The 20,800-nt window shown below is 42.2% G+C and overlaps 1 protein-coding gene and 1 non-coding gene across 2 annotated transcripts; both read left to right on the top strand.

Moving 5' to 3' along the window:
* The first annotated feature begins 297 nt into the window (after positions 1 to 297).
* LOC9635078 (origin of replication complex subunit 6) lies at positions 298 to 19,276 on the top strand. Its single transcript, XM_024664862.1, has 12 exons — positions 298 to 445; positions 516 to 562; positions 627 to 731; positions 799 to 879; positions 943 to 1,054; positions 1,117 to 1,179; positions 1,233 to 1,320; positions 1,387 to 1,412; positions 1,485 to 1,566; positions 1,635 to 1,696; positions 9,099 to 9,103; positions 19,266 to 19,276. Coding segments are annotated over exons 1-12 (792 nt in total). The 5' UTR covers positions 298 to 325; the 3' UTR covers positions 19,267 to 19,276.
* Positions 2,236 to 2,308, top strand: TRNAA-AGC. The gene has a single exon. It is a non-coding gene; the product is annotated as a tRNA-Ala (tRNA).
* Positions 19,277 to 20,800: the final 1,524 nt, after the last annotated feature.

The raw sequence follows: 20,800 nt of genomic DNA, 5'->3' as shown, positions 1-20,800 counted from the left end.
CCCGGTGGCGGAGTACATCCTAAGCTGTGACATCGTTGCATTCAACAAGATATGATCTACTCGGCCATCTCCTTTTTTTGATTGTGTTCTTCACTGCGAGAAATGAAGGACTCTCGTCGTCCTTGTATTCCCTGCAGCTTTCTACAATCTTAAAAAGTTTTGTATGATCCATCCATCGTTCCAAATAAAATTGTGGCTACAACGCCAAGGTTGACTATAGTTGACGTAAAGTAAACCATTAATGTTCGTTTATCTCTAACCCTTGCGGTTTAGGTTAACTCGTTATCTTCCCGCCTATTTCCAAACGCGAGGTTCTTCGCGCGCCATGGAGATGAAGGCGCTGGAGCGGCGGCTGGGAATGGCGGCCGATCGCGAAGTGCTGCGCAAGGCGGAGGAGCTGCTGCACCTCTGCCGGATGGAATTTGATGCGGCGGCATTTGGCATTGTGAGTGTGCTTGCTTCTTTCTTTCCGCCTGTGACTTGAGGGTATCCAATGCTCTTGTGTGTTATTCCAGGGCGATGTCTGCCGATCCGTGCTCTGTTTCGAGATCGCGTGCTCGATGTAAGTATCCAGATCTGCATTTCTTTGCGGGTGGAGTTTATTTCTTTCTTTTCTTCTCGGACAGGATGCAAGTTCCATTTGATCGGCAAAAGGGAATCAAGCTGAGTGGTCTTTCTGATAAGGCTTACAATAGATCACTCACCACAGTCCAGAATGCTCTTGGTATCAGGTATTTCTTCAAAGCCAGGAAGAAAAGAGATGGAAAAAAAATGTGGGAATAACATTTTTTTCTTCAGGACAAGCTTGAATGTGCGCGAGCTCGCTGTGCAATTTGGATGCGTGAGACTCATACAAGCTGTCCAGAGGGTCTTGGCAGCGTAAGAGCTTCCTCTTTCCTTTTAGTTTATTTCTTTACGGGCTCTCTCTACGTTTTGCTCCAGATACAAAGAGCGAGTTTTGGCCACTTTACCAGAAGCACGACGTCGAAGCGCTGATTTCGATCGCCCTGTATTCACCAGCGTCGCGTTTTATTTATGCGCGAGAAAGCAAAAGGCAAGCAGTTTCCAATGCTTTTTTTCACGGTTTTACTGTCTTTTTTTTGTATGTTTCAACAGCTTAAAGTTGACAAAGCTAAATTGATGGAGGTGTCTAGCACGTCGGACCCTGAGTTTTCCAACGTAAGCTCCAGCGAGCAATTGTATTGCCGATTCTAGATTTTATTTTTCTACAGGTTGCCGCGTCTATGACAGATATCTGCTTCGATTTGGTCGGTGTTGAGAAAGAGAAATCCGAATCAAGAACTAGAGGATGCAAGAGAGGTATGCAAAGAACTCGATATTTTTTCTGCAAGGCCTGATCTCACAGTGCGAGCATTTCTTCTGCAGCTCTGTCGGATGCCACGAATCTCGAGGTCAGTAGGAAGGCGTCGATCTGCTTGTTGCAACTTCCAGGTTCTAAAGACTTTAGTTTGGTTTGCATGCAGGATCCAGGCAGGACAACATGCCTAGAATACGAGGAATGGAAAGAGGCCGTTTTGTCATCCTCAAAACAAAATCCATCACCTGGTAAGCTTTTAGTGATTAGTTTCTTTGGATTGATCAAGCGTGCCCGATTTCTCCGTTCGTTTGTTCAGGGGCTGTCAGAGACCGAAAGCAAACGCGCTTAAACTTCGAAAGAATGTGCTTTCGATATTTTGTAAAAAAGGCAAAAGTAAAGTTACTCATTTTTAAAAAACTTCTAAATAAGCAAATTAAAATACCAAATAATATTAGTATTTATTTGGTACTAAAGATCATACCAATTGATTTATATTGTCTTGGTTTTACCAATTGCTTCTACCCATCTTGAATAACAATGCAAAGCAAAATAATTCACTAGCCTTGTTCCTCCTCTTGTTTGTACTATTACTATATGTATTATTATTATAAGCATTAGTAACATTCTTCATGGTTGCCAGCTTTGCAAGGAGTGCCCTGTAGTACGCATCAAGCAACCCATCCTGTGGATTCCACACGCATCTCTTTTGATTCTCAGGGGTATGCTCCACAAATCCCTCGGCCTTAAACCTGGAGCACTTAATAAGACGTTGCCAAGATGAGATCTCATGACCTTGAGTATTTTCCTCCATAGAATCAATCAAAAAACTCTTGAAATGTGACAAAAGACGCCGGAATCTCCAAAGATGAGTACTAGACTGGTGAAGAGAAAGCTTTGCATTTTTGTTTCTATTCTAAGGGGATGTAGCTCAGATGGTAGAGCGCTCGCTTAGCATGCGAGAGGCACCGGGATCGATACCCGGCATCTCCAACTATTTTCAATCATTCCAAGCGTTTTGACTGATTTTACTGGTGTTGACTATGGTTGACCACTTGAGGAGCTAGGGATCCACGATGAAGAAGTAAAACCGGATGGTGCTCGTTCCCTCCACTGTTGGGTCACTGGATTGCTGCTCTACCGTCTGTGACAAACTGGCTTTTATTCCAGTACCCAGATGGGTTAATTCTTTTGCTTTTGCCTCTGACATTATTGAAACTACTTTGATATGTTGTGTCTGCAATAGAGGCAGCCATAATAACAGACCTCCACCGGCCGAGAAAAAGAAGACTGGTAGGCAGGAGCGTGAAGACAACAAGGATGCCATCTACCTGACAAAGATAATCCAACTTGCATTTTTGCATCTATCAGTCTCATGCTTTCGGTTGGGCACCGTGAGACTATCAAAACAGCAATGGATAGATATTTATCTCGTGTTTCTTTTCCCCAGTTTCCTGTAGAGGAAGTAGTTTGTGCACGCTGATGGCTTGTGTCTCCATGATCCCATTCAATGAGTGCTAAGTTGAAAAACGAGAAAAAAAAAGAGTTTCGTTATTCAAAGTATGCAAAGTGGCGTGTCACTGCAAGTAGGACATTAGGATTGGAAAGATATCCATTTCTCTTTTTGAAATATCATACCTATACTGTGGAGAGCATTTCGTGATTGAGCGATGCATGTTATCTCAAAGGAAGCAGCGCAGGAATGCGATCTTTCAGGAGCCCGGGTGGCAGATCGAAGTGACGGATCATCTGGAAGTTGTGGTGGACTATTCTCCGACTGAGAAGAAACAGCTGGATGCTCACACTCGTAGTTCCCACAGCAATGGTACACTGGAATTCTCCGCAAAGTGTCCTGCCAACACTGGCAGTGACACGTAAGTCAGCACAGTGCATGTGTTGTCACAGGGAAGATTGTGTAGAATCAATCTTCAAGGAGATGAAGTTGCAGAGCAAGAAGTCAGTAGGCTCTTGCTCACTGACGGTGATCTCACCCAGAGATCACATACAAGGGTTGACTGGTGGAAGTCGCCAGACTTGGAAGTTATGACACAACTGGCTCGGAACATGGATTGGAAGGTAGAGCAAGAACCTACCAAGTTTCGATTTGATGAAGGATTTACGAGCTATCCTCTAGAGGTGACAAGGGAGCAGACGTTGGTGCACCTCCAAAGGCCAGAGAGGTTGCTCGAGACGAAAGGTTTGAGAAAATGTAACGTACTACTTTTGCTCTCTATTCTTGCAGGCGCTCAAATCTCAACTTTGATGAGAAGAAGCAGTACAGGGCATAGTGGCCAGATAAGTTTCTCCAGAGTCAAGAGCATCACAATTGGGGAATCAAGCAAGTGCAATTGTGAAAGTATGGTCGAAGTCTACACTGCGGCTTGCAACACAGGTTGTTCAACAGGATGGGACGATGAACAGGATAGACTCTCGCCTCACAAATTGTGAATACGAAGCTGATGCATTTGTTGCAAGCAGCCTCGTGGACATGTGGAAGCATCAGAAGTGTTCGGGAGGACGAAGAAACATGCCTGGAACACGATCATCATGGGACATGCACGTCTTCTATCAGATGCAACGAGAAGCTGGCCTACCTCCAAACGCTGAGCAAAACATCCTTTCCTGGGATACACCGAGAACAACCTTTGCTCTCGAGCGCTATGAGCAAGCCAGCAGCCAAACGCTCAGACTTTCGTGGTGGCGCTCAAGGCACGGGGCGACTTAGGCGAAGAGGCTCCACTCGCAGATCTGGAAGAGAAATCTGGACGGAATCCACTACTCGCGTGCTCACTCATCACATTCTATAGGAAGTGTGGAGACGTGGCTGCCTCTCAAGAAGTTTTCTGCCCCAAGTTCAGTATTACTCCGGCACTTCCTCTTGCACTACTCATTTGAAGTACCTGGAGAGTGCCTTACAAAGCATGATGTTCATAGGTACTATAGTTTTTAGTTCATAGCTTTTTTGTTTCATCTTATAGCTAAAACAGCTTGAAGTCAGAGACTTCTAACTAGCTCGACCATCTTGGCCTAAGCATCACGTAAGTCAAGTACCTTCTTGTGAAGGCGAAACTGAAGCTTGGTAGTTTCATGAAAAGCTGTGAAGGCTCTGGAGCTTATCTCCTTACACATGGTAAGTATCTTGTTCTTTGACTTTTTCATCAATGACATGTTATTTCAGGGACGGGAATGGACATACAATCTTATTGTGGAGAGGGTATTAGGAGGTGTTGCTCATCTCGGGAGCTTGTTGGTAAACTTTGTGAGGAAAATGGAGAAAGAGTGTAATGCAAGATTGACGGAGCCATCAACAAAACCCAAACAAAGATGAAAACAGGCGAAAGGATCTTAGGGGGCACACCATGGTCAAAAGATAAAAATATCAGAGACAATCATGCTCTGAATCATATTTCACAAATGATTATTTATATAGGAAATTATATATCTATGGTGTTTGGTCACTTAAACTTAACTTGAAAACTTGGGACTCAAGCTTCTCCAAGTAGATTAGATGTTACATTCTGTCCTGTACAAATGTACAACTTTGTAACTATGATTCAAGTTCTTTAAATCTTTTTTGATTTCATGATAGAGAGTTGTCCAAAATAAATTGTGTGCTTTTGTCTTGCTGATGCTTGGCAAGTTTCTTTGTGCCTTCTTTCAGCTGATCTAGACAAGGTCGTTAATACATTTAAGTTTCGTGATGGTTGCACGTTTTTCTTCTATTGAAGAATTAACTCTCTCTTTGAGTGAAATTATAAGAAATACCCTATATTGTTTTCAGTGTGTGAGTGCTTGGAATAATTTATAAATAAAGTTTATTTAGTTTCAAATACAATACAAATATCTTTTTTTTTCACCTCATGTTCAGACGTTATGATGAATCCAAACTTTAACATTTGGATCCATCCTATGCAAAGGATGAAAGATTTCAGAATTTTAACATTTAAAGAATTATATGTAATTGCAACTCGGGAATTGGTTGATTATGATGTTGTAAAGCTTCCCATTTATAATATCACTTCCATACTTGAGAATTATATACTCATAATGATGGTATTCCTGCTTGATGGCTATTTTCTTACTTTCAACTATAATGCTTTTGAGTATGCTGTGTTTGCTTCCTTTGACCAAGTATTTGTAATGTTCATATGTTTATTGTTTCTCGTCTACTAATATGAAATTAAAAAAGATTTAAAGAACTTGAATTATAATTATAAAATTTATATATTTGTACAAAGCATTGTTAAAAGAAAACCATAACATCTAATCAACAACAAAATCTCAGAGAAACTTAAGTCCCAAGTTTAATATGGGTTTAATCAAAGAAGTTTTGTGAAAAAAGTTCTATATAATAATGTAAATAGGTTTGTGAATAAGCTTCTATAGGTTTAAAGTGACCAAACACTATAGATCCATAAGTGGTTTGCTTCAGCAAACTTATGGTGGTATTGAATATACTTAAACTATGCTTGGAGATTCTAGGATATTTTAGTATCTAATAGTTGTTGTTCATTTAGATTAATCTTTTTGATTATAATTTATAAACTTCCATATAAACACTTTCTAGTATATTTTTTTTTATTCTACTATAATATTAATCTCAAATAAGTTTATAACTAAATTACTCAATGAATGATACTACAGCAAATTAATTAAGAGATAAGTATTGTCTCTCATATTTTTTATCTCTTCACCAAGGTGTGCCAGCTAAGATCCATTCGCGTCTTTTCAGGTACCATCTTTGATTGACGGCTCCATCAACCTTGCATGACACTCTTTCCTTGCAAAGTTTACCAACCTCCCAAGAAAAGCTTTTCTCTCATTGAGCGACCACGCTGAGTAGTGGATTCCCTCCAGATTTCTCTCCGAGATCTGCGAGTGGAGCCTCTTCTCTGCTAAGTCGCCGCGTGCCTTGAGCGCCACCATGAAAGTCTGAGCGTTTGGCTGCGGCTTGCTCGTAGCAGTCAAGAGCAAAGGTTGTTCCCAGGAAACGACGTTTTGCTGCTCCATGCAAAGTCTCAGCGTTTGGAGGCAGGCCAGCTTCTCGTTGCATCTGATAGAAGACGTGCATGTCCCATGATGATCGTGTTCCAGGCAACCAACGTCGTGTTTCTTTGTCCTCCTGAACACTTCTGATGCTTCCACATGTCCACGAGGCTGCTTGCGACGAATGCATTGGGTTAATTTGCGAGGTAGACCAACCTATCCTGTTCTTCGTCCCATCCTGTCAAACAACCTAGACTTCGACCATACTTCCACAATTTTGCACTTGCTTGATTCCTGGCTTATGATGCTCTTGACTCTGGAGAAACCTATCTGGCCGCTATGCCCTGCTCTGCTTCTTCTCATCGAAGTTGAGATTTGAGCACCTGCAAGAACAGAGAGCAAAAGTAGTACGTTACCTTTTCTCAAACCTTTCGTCTCAAGCAACTTCTCTGGCCTTTGGAGGTGCACTAACGTTTGCTCCCCCGTCACCTCTAGAGGATAGCTCAGTCAAATCGAAACTTGGTAGGTTCCTGCTCTACTTTCCAGTCCATGTTCCGAGCCAGCTGCGCAATAACTTCCAAGTCTGGTGACTTCCACCAGTGGACCCTTGTATGTGATCTTCACCGTCCGTGAGCAAGACCCTGCTGTCTTCTTGCTCTGCAACTTCATCTCCTTGAAGATTGTTTGTACACAATCTTCCATGTGACAAGGCATGCACTGTGCTGACTTACGCGTCACTGCCAGTGTTGGCAGGACACTTTGAGGAGAATCCCAGAGTGCCATTGCTGTGCGAACCACGAGTGTGAGCTTCCAGCTGTTTCTTCTCAGTCAGAGAATCGTCCACCACAACTTCGATCTGCCACCCGGGATCCTGAAAGATCGCATTACTGCGCTGCTTCCTCCGAGAGAACATCCATCGCACGAGCAAAAAGAACGCGAGCAGCACCAAGATCGCAACCAAAACCCACAGAAGAAGCTGGAGCAGCGACCACGGCGTCCTCCGAACCACTGTAACTACTGCTGCGGGTGTTGGTGTGGCCACTGCTGCGTCGTGACCCTCGTGATGATGGTGGTGGTGGTGGTGGTGGTTGTGGCGTCCTCCATGGTGGTGACCATGGTGATGGTGGTGAACAACCAGAGGCGCTCCATCACCGTGATGATGATGGTACACTGCTGCTGCTGGAGCTGGATCGTGGTGGCGAGCATCAGGCGCTGGAGCTAGATGAGCAGGGTGGCCGCGAGCAGGGTGAACGAAAGCAGCTGGCGCTGGGGCTCGAACTGGAGCGTCACCTTGAAGAACTGGAGCTAAACCTGGCACTGGCTCGTGGGCTCCTCGAGGATGGTGTCCATGGTGGTGTGGTGGATGTGCTGGAGCTAGAGCTGGAGCTCGCGGGTGTGAAGCTCGGTGATGGCCGCCATGCCAGGGCGCTGGAGCTCGGCGGGCAAGCGTTGGGGCGGCGTGAGCGCGAGAGACCATAGCTTACCTGACGAGAGCTTCGAACAATAGAAAAATCCAAGCGAGAAAGATTATAACCTAACCCTTGACTTAGAAAATAGAAAATAAAGAGGTACTTTTGGCTTTGTGAAAAAAACAAGAGCTTGTGACGCTGTGGATTGTCGGACTTGAACTGAGCATGCCAAAGAGCCCAAACCTAGATGTGAACAGCGATTTAATCTCACAATCACGAAATGCTCAATATTTCAACATCTTTAATTTGATGTCCAGGCTCAATCCTAATGTACTTCCAGTGAACGAAACTTGTTTACTCGTTTGCAAAAATGTGGGAAAAAGAACACAAGATAAATATCTATGCATTGCTCTGTTGACAGTCTCACGGTGCAACATCCATCCATAGCTCCCCCAGAGGTCAACACCAGTAAAATCGGTCAAAACGCCTGGAACGATCCAATAATCAAACATATTTGGAGATGCTGGTTATTGATCCCTAAGCGAGCGCTCTACCATCTGAGCTATCTCCCCTTAGCAAAGAAACAAAAATGCTAAACTTTTCTCTTCACCATTCTAATACTCATCCTTGGAGATTCTGGCAGCTTTTGTTGCATTTCAAGAGCCTTTTGAGAGATGAGCTTTGGAAAGCCCACCATCTCCAGCAAGTTTCTATAGCCAAGAAGCTGCATCTGCAGGCAACCATGAAGAATGTTACTAATGCTTATAATAATAATACATATTATAGTAATAGTAATCACAAGAGGAGGAGGAAAAGGGATAGTGTTTTGCTTTGCAGTGTTATGCAAGAGGATGAGTAAAGCAATTGGTAAAACCAACACAATATAAATCAACTGGTATGGTCTTCTGTACCAATCAAATTGTCTAAACACTAATATTAATTGGTATTTTGGTTTGCTAGTAAACAAAGCTAAAAGTCTTTTAAAATGAGTAACTTGTTTTTCTTACAAAAGTTCAAAATTGGAAACGTCACCTTCACATTCTTTCAAAATTTAAGTGCATTTGCTTTTCTGAACAAACAAATAGAGATATTGGGCATGCTTGATCAATCCAAAGAAACCAATTATTAAAAGCTTACTAGGTGATGGATTTTGTTTCAAGGTGGCCTCTCTCCATTCCTTGTATTCCAAGCATGTTGTCCTGCCTGGATCTTGTACCAAAACCAAACTAATGCCTTTGGAATTTGTAAGTTGTAACAAGCAAATCAATGCCTTCCTACTGACCTCAAGAATGTACAGCTTAATATATATTGTGGGTGCTCAGAATAAAGGAATAGGTATATTAATTAAAATTTAGGCCCCTACTTATATACAAAAATGGATGGATAAGATTTAGTCCCAAATGGACAGTCAATATGTTATTCTACTATAATTAGTGTATTACCTAGCTAGGGTAATACATATATATACATATATGTATTTACAAACTTTACACCATCCTCTCTTTTAAAAGATGAAAAGGTGATAATAATAAGTCAGGTGGAACATCTGGAGCTTCTGTTGGGCAATTATAAATTACCACAAGAATCTGAAACTTGCACAAAATCACCAATAAAGTTGCTGATAACCATGACTAAAATAAAATTTAAAGCCATGGCATAATCATTAACCCACTATAGAATCTTGATGAACCAGTTGCAACTCTTTATGCAACTCCCAAATGCTCAAACCAACCATGCAACTATAACTTTGCACTGGGGAGGTCAGACTTACTCTATTCGTCTTTCATATTCTCTTTATCCCCTCATTGAAGAAATTTTTTTTTTGAAACATTAGCTCCTTTTGGACTTATTGCGTTCGTCTTCACTCTGCCATTTATGTCCGACCTCACTCCACTATCGCATCTATTCGGCCTCATTATGTAGGGGTTGGATGTTTCATTCAAAGTCACTATGCTCGTCCTCACTCCACAATCCATATCATTCGTCCTCGCCCCATTATCATATTTGCTCGTCATCACTCAATAATTGGGGCCAAACTCCCATCTGTCCCCTTTACCCCCTCCTTTAAAGAAAAAAAAGTTTGAAGTGTCAAGGCAAAAAGGAGAAAACAAGAAAAATTGAGTAAAAGCAATTATGAAAGAAGAAAAAGTAAATAAAGAAGCATTGGAAGAGGAATTTGCAACAATTGGCAATGCAAAAATGGAAAATCAAAAGAATATATGCTTAAAGCTTGGTCAATAGGGGATTTCCTTTTGTAAAATATTTCAGCCACAATATAAGCAAAAGATTCACACCACTTAACCTTTTGAACACACAACTTAATACTTGATATGGGAAAGTCAATAACAACATTCACATTCTCAAGGGAATATATAAACTCCTCATAAGTAATAGTAAAGCAAAGGCTCTCAGTGGCACTCACAAGTGGGGACATGCATTCAACCCAAAACTCTAGCTAAAGTGACTCAACCCTTGGAACAAGGAAATACTCAATACCAGAACTAATCAAAAACTTTACCAATGAAACAAAAACAAGATTCTCAACTTCATGGATACACTCAATATCCAAATTAGTATGAGGAGGATAGAAAACACTCAACTCAACATTGGATTAAGAATTAGAATCATGAGAGTCATAAATGATCGACATGCCAAAAAAAGAAAACACTACAGATAAATAAGAAATACTAGGAACTTGAGAAGGTGGCTCAGGCCGAAAAATAAAAAAATAATTGGGAAAGAGTAGAAGGGAAAGAGAAAGGATTAGATAACAGATTGAAATATTGATACCTACTTCGCAAAACCTCCACTTCATCTCCAAAACTATCTCCATAATAATTAAGCTCATCATCACACTTTGGAATCCACCCGAGTTCATACACATTGTCTTTACACAAACTTGATCCTCAAACATTCTCCAAGAATTAAATTGCATCATCCATAACTCACTAATCAATATCATGATCACACTCCACATCAATAAAAGATGGTAGAACATTGAAAACAGGATAAGCCATATAATCACATCCCACAAAAGTTGGAGACCAACAAACAACACATCAAGGATGGCACAATACCAATATGATCACACCCCACAACACCAAAAGTTAGATCCAATGGAGCAGTATTAGTAGCCTCAAGTGACATACTTTTTGATAGATGACGACATGGCATGGTAGAGGAAGAGAATGATGATGATCAAAAGAAAGAGCAAATCTAAGCACAACGATAGCTAGAATTCTAAATCTTGCAAAAAGCTAATACAGATCTAGATCTATAATAAAATGAAGAAATAATAATAAAAAAAGCACAATCCCAAACACTAGAGCAAAGCACTATCAAAAGCTTTGCCCTTTAGGGATAAATTGCAGTGCCTTTCACTTCCACTAATGTGAGTGCTCAAGATATAAGAATAGGTATATTAATTAGGGTTTAAACCCATGTTTATATATAAAAATGAATGGATCAGATTTGGTCCCAAATGGACAGATCATATGCTATAATACTATAATTAGTGTATTACCTAGCTAGGGTAATACATATATATACATACATGTATTTACAAACCTTACAATATGTTTATAAGGGATTAAAGACTCACCAAATGTAGGAAGTATATGTATGGGAATTAGTTTATTGTGATGTTGTAAATCGTCTTATTTATAATATCAATTCCATAATTGAAAATTATATACTTGTAATGATGTAGCGCACGTGGTTTTGACCCTTTATCCTATGGTAATTTACCATAGGATAACACCATGAAGCGGAACCTAAACCCTCTTTGTGCCACGTGACAGATGCCACATGTCACATGCCACGTGTCCATGCCACGTGTCCATAGGAACCTGAGGTTCAGGGCCTTGGGCCACTGAACGAAGGAACGGTGCCAAACTCCCAAACGTGGAGCCAAGGAGTGATGGAACCGGACCATAGAGTAACTCCCGAGCATACAACCCAAGGAGCGAAGGGACAGGAGCCCGGAGCGACTTGGAACAATCCTGGAGCAACCAGCATCCTAATGCCAGGACCAGCACGCAAAACGGAGCCAAATGGAGTCTGGCGCTATTTCGGCATACCGGTGGCCTAACGTGAGGACATGGGTACTCCACTAGCTAGCATGGAATGGAACTTGGGCTTAGACCCAAGCCGGACGCAGAACAAGGACAGGCACGCAAGCGAGAGCTAGACTATGCCTCAGGTTGGTTGGCCATGCCCGACCTACCCCCTATCCCTACTATACATTTGGAACCCCCCATATCCCCCCCCCTCTTGAGGAACACACGCTTTGGGCTTTCACCCCAAGCCTCCCTTAGTATCAGGAGTTAGTCTCTGGGACAAGCTCAAAACTTACTAAATATGGAATGTCCCTAGATTGCGAATTTAGACACGGGACGAACACCATTGTGTTCAGGACAATCTCTACATTCCGTAGATATGCCAAATGAGCAAATCTGGACACTTTCCATAAATAGCATCTGGGACAAATTGAGACTAACACAGAGGGCATGATAGCAAGGGTGTTTGGCAGACACGGTAAGCTATCATGTAGCGATATTGAGGGACCAATTTCAATACGCGAGGGTTCTTGTCAAGCTAGTGCAAGACAGAGCAAAAGAGAATTAACAAGCCGGGCCGAGTATGCTCAGCTAAATAGACACTTAGGAATTCCTTCCTTATGCTCATCCGGCCAAGTACAGATGCAAAGTCCAGTTTACTAACACTTGAACAAGAGGGACTAATAAAGGGTCCAGCAATACCGACCTCCTGCCATCGTGGCAGTAAGGTAAGAGTGTCCGTAAGGACTAGCCGACAGGTAACTTTCGATACCCGAAGTCACATTCGCGACACTTAAATCTTATGTTAGAACACAAAAGTATTCCAAGTAATGTATTATCTGATAAACTAGTATGACAGCATAGGAACCACCAAGATCATCATAATTGATAAACATAGGAATCACCATCCAACAAAATTCAATAGCAAGTAGATCATCAAGGAAAGTCAATGATAAAACTTAACTACCGAAAATGGCAGATAGCATGCCAAACAACTCATAAAACACAACTCAAAGAATACAAAGTATCATTGACTAACAAGCACAATGCTCGCGAACGTATCACCCGAAGGAAATAACATTCTAATCTATGAGAACTAACTCGAGCAATAATCAACAGAACAAAATGAATGTTGCAAAGCAAACAAACGCTTGTTCATATCAACTATTACACTAGCCAATCCAAATAGATCCCAGCCAACAACACTAAGGAACTCAAGTTGCCTAAGCAAGTGTCAGCAACATCCTACTGATGTCTCAAACCCAAGAGACCAATCCAGAGCAAAACACAAAGAACATATGGTATTGCGAAAAGCCAAAAGCCATCAAAGAGAACAACCAACTATCATGAAAGATCGTCAATTAGCCCATCAATGTAGTGATGTATAATCATCGTTGAAGAAAGAATCTACCATCCCGAAGAATAGCAAATAATTCCAAACCAACAATAATCAAGCAAAACTTGTGATAAGGACAATCAACTACCTTAGATGATAGTCAATCATCACCAATGATTGCTAGATGCAAAGCCAACTTCAACATTGAAGCTAATAAGCCAAAATGCCTTCCCCAACAATTTCTAACAAATGGAACAATGAGCATAAAACTCAAAGAACCAAAGCTCGAAGAAGCCTATAGCCAAGTCTTGCTTAATAATGATCATGAGTCTCATAGAAGCTAACTTCAATGCTAAAGAAGAAATCGTGGTGCAACCCACAATGTCTTCTTCAATACATCCATAAGCCAAACTTTATAATGCCAAAGCTAATGAAGAGCATTTCTGCATCAATCCAAAAGCTAAACATAGCAAAGTTATGCTCAACAAGTGATCACCAAACGATCCTCCATGAATCCATCTATAGCAAGACGTAGCTCACTTCATAGCAAGCACAAGAAGAATCATCAATGATTGATATATTTCAACTAAAATCCCATTAAGGATTCACATTCTAATATCGATCACTAACTCTTCCTCTTGTAGAGTTAGCATAATCCACGACTAAATCACTTTTCAAGGAAAAGCTAAAGCTCAATCCTCTACTAAATAATCTCGTCTAGAACACAACTAACTCAACTTGCCACTCAGTTCGTTTGAACGTCAACACAGTTGCTAACTAGCAAATGCACGAATGCCAACAACACAAAGCTATAGCCAAATCATCAACACTATATTCATCAAGACTAATGAAACTCAATATCAATCCTATAGAGAGACATCTCATTTCACTCAGATCTCAATATCAACAATGTCAATGACAAAGCATCACTTCGATGCTATCAACACCAAAACAAAGCTAGAAGAAAGCACGAGTGAACCACCACTCAAAACTCTCCAGCAACCAAGCTAACCACAGTCGAAGATACTTTAGTTAGTATCCGAGACCAATCCTCCAACAAAACTCAGTTACAGATAACACATCATCAAGGAGTGAATCACCACATCCAAGACTCAATGAAATCCAACACTACGGACTAAATGTAACCAAATGATATCGACAAAGAAATTGACATGCCAACATGGAAAAACCATGCCAGCGTAATGACACGATCCTCCGCAACACCATCCGGTAAAGCAAGCCCATCACTGCTAAATCATCATCGAGCAAAGCAAGTGTCAACGGTCCTTGATAAAGTCTACAAATAATCACTAGTCGCAAAGCAACTAACAATCACTCCTCAACTTACGTTCACAAGACCCAAACACCAACTCTTGTCATCAAGTTATATACTTGTCCAACATGAACATAATACCCCAGGTACGAGATAAAAGTTTATAGACAAGCACAAACTAAATGACCACTCGAATCCAACTCAACCGCAATAAGCTCACTAAAACATTTAGCCAATACCTTTGAGCATGCCTTGAAGAGGCTAGCTATGCATGATTAACACTCAGTCGAAACTAAAGTGAAGACCATGAGATGGACTCATATTGGTACACAACCTCCTCATAGATAAAGCTATAGTATGGGTACCAACATCTCAACCTCAAACAACTAAGTTGGACATCACCATCCTTAGCCAAGGCATAGGGCTACCAAGACCAAGTCAAGATCAATGAGAGCTCACTACTCTTATAGAGTCTAACGTAATGCAAGGTGCAACCTACCACCAAGCATAACGCTACAAAAGAAAGGTACAAGGGTCACCCTTCTTAGAAAAGCGCAACGGCCACTTTCCTACACCAATTCCAGACTCTATCCAACTCAATTGCCTTAGCCCCAAAAGTCATCATCCCTTTCGGGCCGCATTATACAAACTACCTATTAAGGTCTAAGCTAACCGAAGTCAACTCCAACCCCTTCACTAGTTTGTATTGGCTTTCGAAAACGGAATGGTTTTCGAACAAAGTGATAACAGATCAGCCATTGGAAAAGTTTAAGAAAATTTGTGAAAAATTTTCCATTCTAGAGAAAGAATGGCTCTCAGTCCAGGAATGCAAACTTTCAAGACTTCAACCAACTTCCTCCTACTAACAACTTCACATATGTTCACCTCAACACAAATTCTCGAGACCCATAGTATGCTTAAGCCTCGAACATCTCTTTTTGCCCATATCTCCGACATCTAACACTGATATCCGCAAAGTGCAAAAATGAACATCTAAAGCTTGATCACGAAGACCACATCTTCGGACGTCCACATTGCACTAACACTCTTCTTCAACCACCTTCAAGATCCAATGTGAAGCTAAAACACTAACAAGAAAAAATGACATGGAAAATCAAGCTCTAAGGAAAATTCCTCATCACTCGAACAACAATGCCACTTTCACTAACACAAGTGCTAGCGATGCTAATGCTTCCACTACACATCTTCTCCATCCAACAATCTACTCCAAGTGTTAACGGATTCGACAAGCTATAGCAAATGAATGCTATATCTTTTTTCCAACACCTTTATGGGCAAACCCTCAAGGACACAACATACCAACTTAAGCTTAGCATAATGGAGCACCATTGAGAATCCAGTCAAAGCTACTACAATGCTACTTCTTGCAAGTAGACTAGCTTCACTATCAACCACTTTGGGGTTGATCATCATTAACCAAGCAACTTCGTAAACACATTGTTCATTATCACATGGATATGATATAAGTATCACAATGACTTGATCATCAATCAAGCAACAATATGAACAATGCCAATGTCATTACTTCAAAGGTTTATGTGAGCATCAAGTGCCAACTCAATTCGACAAAATGCAACATAAATGCCACACTCCACCGATAGAGTTTTATAACACCCAACACCACTAACTTTTGTTCACAACACGGACGAGCTCATGCCACTCTCTTTTCGACCAAACTCAACACTAATCCAACACCAAGCTACTCAAGGAGCAATAGCAAGGTTCCCCGGAAAAGAATTGAGCATTGCAACCCCATAATACTATAGAATATAAAATTTTGTGAGTGCTTGGAATATGGAAAGGGAATACAGAAATGTGCATATCAATTAGCTCAAAAACCCTAGCTTATATACAGGAGCAAGTGGTCTGGATTGAAACCAATCTGACGGCTACCAAAATCCCACTACGCTAATATTAGTATATGGCATCGTAGCCGTACACTTGGCCCTCACATCATCCCCTCCTCTCAGAATAATGGAAGACCATTAGCGTTCTCTTGTAGATGGGCCGGGATCTGGAGGAACATCAAGAGGAGGCATCGGCGGATTTGTAGATGGTATTAACTGCTCCTGATCCCTATGTATGAAGCGTTTCAACCGCTGCACATGCACAATCTCTGGAGGATCGGCCTATTGGACGTCATACCGAACCTCATAAACTTGTGGTCCAACTTGCCGCAACACCCGATATGGTCCTTTCTACTGTGTAAGGAGCCCCTTAGATAAACCACGTATTGTAAGATGGGGAAAACGGATTAACACCAAATCATCCACTTTGTACTTTGCAGGTGGACGATGATGGGAGTTGTAGCGCCGTTGTTGTCCCACTTGTATGCGGCCTAAGTGTAGACTCTGCTCGGACAAGTGGAAGAATGCTTGTCAAATATTGATCCCATGACCTAGCATCCACAGCTCGTGGCAATCGCGAAGATAAACCTAGCTCCGTTGGTAATATTGGATCATGACCATATAGGAGTTTATATGGTGAAGCACCAACAGAACTCTGCACCCCAGTAACATATGCATACCAAAGAGACGGCAAATAACCATCCCAATCCGAATGCTGAAAGTTCACATACTTCGCAATCATCCCCTTGAACATCCAAACGAGCCGTTCCACCAGACCGTCTGATTGTGGATGATAAGCACTCATGAAAGTGTGGCGAATCCCCAACCGAGACGTCAAAACATGAAATGCCTCAGCCATAAATGCGGGATCATTATCCGAAAGAATCCGCTCTAGACAAGAATGCTGGAACACCACTCGATTAAGGAGGAAGTATCCAGCAGTAGTTGCAGAGGCGCTAGCAAGAACACCAACTTCCACCCAACGAGTCAAATAGTTAGAAGCAATAATAACATACTCATTGCCAGCAGTCGACCATGGAAAAGGTCCCATAAGATCAAACGCCACCAACTCAAATGGACAGGAAACTGCAATTGACTCCAACTGTCCTTCTGTAGCTTGAGGGGGAGTATTATGAGCTTGGCACCAAACGCAACTACGCACATACCGGATAATATCAGGTCGCATCTCCGGCTAATAAAAAGACCTGCATAGCTTCTCGATTACACGACGATGTCCCATATGCCCACCTAGAACAGGAGAATCATGGTAGGCATGGAGAAACCGCGGAATAAAGATAGAAGGCACCACCAGCCGTAAATGATCATCAGGATCTATCCCCACAAAATAAAGAAGGCCATCTTCAAGACGATATTGAGAATGTAAATGCCAGAAAGATAAGTCATCAGCAAGTGATGCAGGACTCTCAAACCCATCTCAAAGTCTTCGAATCCATGGCTCAATCTTTTGAGCCTCGCGAACCTCATCAAGCAAAGGTAGATCTTGCTCTGCACCTTGTGGACACTAAACATTAAGTACAGCAACCGCTGACGACACAAAATCCTCATCTAGAAAATCCACAGATGCTGGAACAACATGCTCATTAGAAACATCAGAAGAGAGTGAAGAAGGAAGAGGAGCTTGAGAAAGGGCATCAGCATCAGCCATAGAACTCCCTGGGCGGTGAATAACATAAAAATCATATATCTGAACTTATAGGCCCACCGAGTAGTACGACCAACTAGGTTTTTCCGCTTTAATAACGAAGTAACAACAGCATAGTCACCTTCAAGTAATGTCCAAGAACCATGTAGATATGCATGAAGTTTCTCGAAACCCCAGACTGCTGCTAAACACTCCTCTATCGTGGAGTAGTTCATCTCCACTGGTTGTAATGTATGGCTTATATATGCAATGGGATGGCACTGACCAGGCACACTCGAGCTCTTTTGCATTAACACACCTCCAAGACCAATGTTAGAAGCATCCACGCGCAAAATAAAAAGTCGAGTGTAGTCAGGATATGCCAAAACCGGAAGAGTTGTCAATAACTCTTTGAGATCCCCAAACGCCTGCTCACAATCCAGAGACCAAATAAAAGATGACGTTGATGATTTCAACAATGCTCGCAATGGTGCAGTGCGATAAAAAAGATGATCCACAAAACGCCCGAGATACTGCACCTTGCCCAAGAAGCGCTGCACATCATTCACACACTTCGAAGTAGGGAACTTTAGAACAGCCACAAGTTTGTCAGGATCAACTTGCAAACCCTCACGAGAAATACGGTACCCAAGATAAGTTGTGTCCTTGGATCCAAACACGCACTTCAACCACTTCAATTTTAAACCAACGTCACGTAGCTGATCCAACACTTTATAAACATCACAAACGTGCTCCTCCCACATCCCCTCCGAGTGGATCAAGACATCATCAATGAAGTCAGCAGTCACCTCCAGCATATCGCAAAGAACCTCGTCCATCATCTGTTGAAAAGTTGCTGGAGCATTGTTCAAACCAAATGGCATCACCAAGAACTCATACAAACCAAATGGTGTACGAAAAGCAATCTTAGGAATATCTTCTTTGGCCATCGGTACTTGCCAGTACCCAAAAGCAAGATCTAGCTTGGTGAACCAACGACTTCACCCCAGACGATCCAAAAGATCAGCAGTGTGAGGAAGAGGGTACACATCCGAGATTGTTACGTCGTTTAACGGACAATAGTCGATGCAGAAACGAATACTCCCATCAGGCTTCGTCACAAGATGAGGTTCACATGCCCAAGGACTCCGCGAATTCCGAATAACACCCTTCTCCAACATCTCCGTGACATTTGCACGTAAAATCTTGATCTCCTTTGGTGACCGACAACGAACAGGAACCTTGATTGGACGAGCATCCCCAGTTGGAATCGGATGACGTGTGGCAATCTTGGCTCTAGACGATAGATCAAACTCAAAGATTTCAGAATACTCCTTCATGAGTCGGTCAACTGCTGCAACATAAAGATTGTCAGAAGGATCGGAAAAGGGAAGAGCAGAACAAGATGGAAACATAGGAGGAAAGAGTGGAGAAACAAAAGTAATGGAAGCAGAGGTAGAAGTAGAGGGACAAAGAGGTACAGAAGTGAGAGGAATGGATGAAACATAAGGAAGTATGAGACAAGGGGGAGAAGCTTCAAAATCACACTTGGCATGATTGCGCTGCAACCAATCCATACAAAGAATGAGGTCAAAAGCTTGACTCAGCACCACCCGCAATGACTGCAACTCAAGCTCAAGATCGCCCATACGCACAACCAGGTCTGCCTCATCCCATACACATGAATGTGTACGGCCGTTGCCATAAAGAATGAAAACTGGTTCTACCACACGACACAAGTGTAAACGGCAACGTGTGGCAACAGGTCGAGCAATAGAAGATAAACTCGAACCTATATCAACCAACACGGAGAGAATAATAGGAGACCTCTTGGTATAAAAACGAGCTTAGAAAGTAAACACTGGATGAACCGGTGCCGAGTGAACCCCTTGATGATACTCCCGAAAGAAAGATGGAGGGGTCACTGACTTATTTGCGCAAGGTCCCTCCGTTACTCGCGCAACTCCTTGTTTCCCGGATGCACCTCGGTGTCCAAACCTTCCACCGCAGTAGCACCAACGGGACATTGTTGACGCCAAGGTCTCCACCCAGGAAATGAAGGTCACCAATCCGGAAAGCACCGACAACGTCGATAAGTATTACCAACTTCATCACATGCCCAACAACGAACATCACGGCCACGACCATGTCCTTGCTCGTGTCCTTGGACTCGAGTAGCAGCAGCATCAACCTCCATTGGAACAGGACCATCACTCATAGGAAGTAGAGCGGAAGGACGTGCAGCAAGAAGTGGAAGAGGCGACGTCTCATAATGTTGTGCCAAGTGAAGAGCATCATCAAGGGTGGCAGGAGCAAGTGCATCACCGACTCAGATGGCCCTTGGCGAAGACGATGCAATTGTTGGAAGGCATCATCACAATCGTCGGCATGTCCGAAGGTGCGTTTGAAGACGTCCGGAAGAACACTCCAATCCTCACGAGTGGCTGCACTCAATCTATTGTACCACTGCAATGCCGTCCCTTGGAGACACGTGGGAAACTCACACAAACATCGAGCATCATCCCAAGAATGATATGTGGCAATCACCGTGAAGTGATCGAACCAATGGTACACATCATCCCCAGGATTCCTATGAAAGAACTCTGGCCAAACGCGAGGATTGGCACCAAGAGCAAAAGGAGTTGGACCACGTGCCATGAATGCCACCATCAATTGAGTTTGGTTGTTCAATTGCAAGCGCATAGCATCAAGCAATTGGACCAACTACTGCTCTAAAGTCAAAGGAGGAGATTGCTGATTTGCCATGAAGACGGACGAAGAAAGAGCAAAAGAAGAGAAACGACAAAAAATGAGAAGGAAATGGGAGATCTAGACAATGCAGAAAGCTAGATCTAAACCAAAATCCTGAAAGGGAAGAACAAAAAAAAATAAATGGAAAAAAGCTAAATCTAA

This window comes from Selaginella moellendorffii, unplaced genomic scaffold, assembly GCF_000143415.4.
Source record: "Selaginella moellendorffii unplaced genomic scaffold, v1.0 SELMOscaffold_115, whole genome shotgun sequence".
Classification (NCBI taxonomy): Eukaryota; Viridiplantae; Streptophyta; class Lycopodiopsida; order Selaginellales; family Selaginellaceae; genus Selaginella; species Selaginella moellendorffii.
The sequence above is the reverse complement of the archived record's forward strand: the minus strand, read 5'-3'. Positions and strand labels throughout refer to the sequence as shown.

Excerpts from the sequence above, each read along its gene's own strand:
- LOC9635078 (XM_024664862.1), top strand. The coding sequence starts at position 326 with ATGGAGATGAAGGCGCTGGAGCGGCGGCTGGGAATGGCGGCCGATCGC. Across the intron at positions 446-515 it reads ATGCGGCGGCATTTGGCATT|GGCGATGTCTGCCGATCCGT; the intron begins GTGAGTGTGCTT and ends GTGTTATTCCAG. Across the intron at positions 880-942 it reads GTCCAGAGGGTCTTGGCAGC|ATACAAAGAGCGAGTTTTGG; the intron begins GTAAGAGCTTCC and ends GTTTTGCTCCAG.